Raw genomic sequence first — 2,247 nt, 5'->3', positions numbered from 1 at the left:
GAGTTGGCATCGTACATTGAAAATGTGAAGATAGGTTTTATTTCTACTGGAGACTTAAAAATCCCTCTTAATTTTTTTTCAACTATGTAAAGAAGCTCATTTTTTATTTTTCTCAAAGATTCTCTTTCTTTTACACACACACACACACACACACACACACACACACACACACACACACACCATTCAGTGCCAAGATCATGAATGCTGCTTATTTTCCTTGGAAATCAGTGCAATAGCAGACATCTAATTTGTCTTTACACATTTCCATAATCAGTCTTTATTTGGATCTAGCCCTTTTTTGAATTTCTCATAAGGCTTGTGGCTCTAAGTAGTCATTTGTGATGGTCTTTACTTTTCTTTGTGGTCTGAAAATATGATCATGAACTCTAGCAGTTGCCCGTCATGGTTCACCCAATTCCCTAGAAATTCTAGTTGTTTACTTGTAAATATGTTTCTCCAGAGATGGACTATCCCATTGGCTATTGTAAGATTCTTGAAGACTCTTCTTTGTTTTGGTTCTTATCTGGAATTGAAAAATGAAGAGTCCTGCACTGATGTGCCTTACATAGTTAGTTTTTTTGGCATAGCTCTCCCAAACTGGTCGTAAAACTTGATGCTTTTTTGGATCAAAGTGGTGCAGGTTATTTAACTTATGTTTTATTTTGTATTTGTATTTTTTGAAAAAAAGTTTTGTTGGCATATAATTTACATATAAGACAATGAAATGGTTGAATCAAAACAATAATTGTACAGTCATCACCGCAATCAATTTTAGAACATTTTCTTTATTCTTATATTGATTATTAGCTCTCCGTTTCCCACCAACTTCCCTTGCCACACCCCCAACAAACCATTAATCCAGCTACTGTCTCTATAGATTTGCCCATCTTGGATTTCATATACTGAAAAACATTTATAAACAACACATAAAACAAAACCTGAAAACTAATATGAATAACAAAGTAAAGCAGAGAAAACCCCCAATAGAAAAGGAAACAGAAAATATTAAAAACTAGAAGAAATTTAAAATGGATCAAAAGGGAGGTCCAATAATAAGGCATTAAATTTTACCCTAATTGCACCTTCAGTAATCAACTTTGCAGCGCATTCTGCATAATAGCAAGGCTGTTCACATCCTAGTCTGTGGTCCGGGGGGTTCCCCAGAGGCTTAATCCACGTGTAGCCCCCTCTCCCCCTTTTTCAAGCCGAAAACAACTTTAAAATGGGTCAAAAGGGAGATCAAATGATAAGCTATTTCATTTTTAACCTACGTCTGCCATAACTGACTTTACAGTGCTCTCTACCAAGGCTGTTCAAGTCCCTCAACTATGATCAGAGGGGATTCTCAGAGGCTTAATTCATATATGGACCCTGCAAATGAGTGACAGCTTCCACTGTCATCCACAGCCTTCTCTAAATCGGGTGTTCACAATATAAGCCCTGAAACAATTCCCTCATGCAGATTTGGGTTTTATTATTTACAGTTCTTGGATCACACAGGCTGGTGTGCTTCTCATGTGGACTTAGTTGCTACCTCATATTTAACTATGTTTCGTAGCTTATTTTGGAGAAGTAATTCTGGTGGTTTGCTTTTTTTTTTTTTAACTGAATCCCCCGCAGTGCTCTCTGTTCAGGGAAATTTGAATACTTTTTTTTTCCTGTTCCATCTTCTTTTCTAATTTGTTAATTGGTAAAGAATAGAAATTGCCAGAAAAAAGATTTTTTCCCCTTTCTTGGAGAGGTAGCTAGTAGAAGGCAGGGAATTTCAAAAGTAAAACTCTTCTTGTTCTTTTTTTTTTTTTAATGTAGTGTGGCTCAAATACACAGCTGCTTCACGTGTTTCAAGAAGATTTCATTATAGGATATAAACGACATAAGGAAGATGTGGAGAAAAAGGAAACGGAAATATTTTTTCAGCCATCACAAGGTACTTTCAAAAAAGTTTTGAGTTTGCTTATTCTCGTCCTGAAAATGACAGCAAAAAGCCTCCAAAATGTCATTAAGTATACATTTGTATAACTCATAACCTTTATAGTTTTGGGTAAATTTTCTGCTTGTTTGTAGCTGAAGAAGACATTTGGGTACAAATTACATTTTGAAAGACAGTTTTATTGGTAACATATACCTTTCCCAAGAAGTTACATTTGTGAAATCTAGTTTGCTTTAAAAAAGTAATTTTAATTATTCATCTCCAACAATTAGATGATTTTGAATGGTAGTAAGTGCTCTGAAAGGACCCAGTGGATT

The 2,247-nt window shown here is 35.2% G+C and overlaps 1 protein-coding gene across 1 annotated transcript in view; it reads left to right on the top strand.

Moving 5' to 3' along the window:
• DMXL2 (Dmx like 2) overlaps positions 1-2,247 on the top strand; it is a 160,660-nt gene that overhangs the window by 83,537 nt on the left and 74,876 nt on the right. The window contains exon 14 of the mRNA XM_013006336.2: positions 1,810-1,927. Within this exon, the coding sequence (XP_012861790.1) occupies positions 1,810-1,927 (118 nt within the window). The remainder of the gene's footprint in view (positions 1-1,809; positions 1,928-2,247) is intronic.

Source organism: Echinops telfairi, unplaced genomic scaffold (genome assembly GCF_000313985.2).
Source record: "Echinops telfairi isolate 266 unplaced genomic scaffold, ASM31398v2 ScPeMD7_8;HRSCAF=38, whole genome shotgun sequence".
NCBI lineage: Eukaryota > Metazoa > Chordata > Mammalia > Afrosoricida > Tenrecidae > Echinops > Echinops telfairi.
The sequence above is the reverse complement of the archived record's forward strand: the minus strand, read 5'-3'. Positions and strand labels throughout refer to the sequence as shown.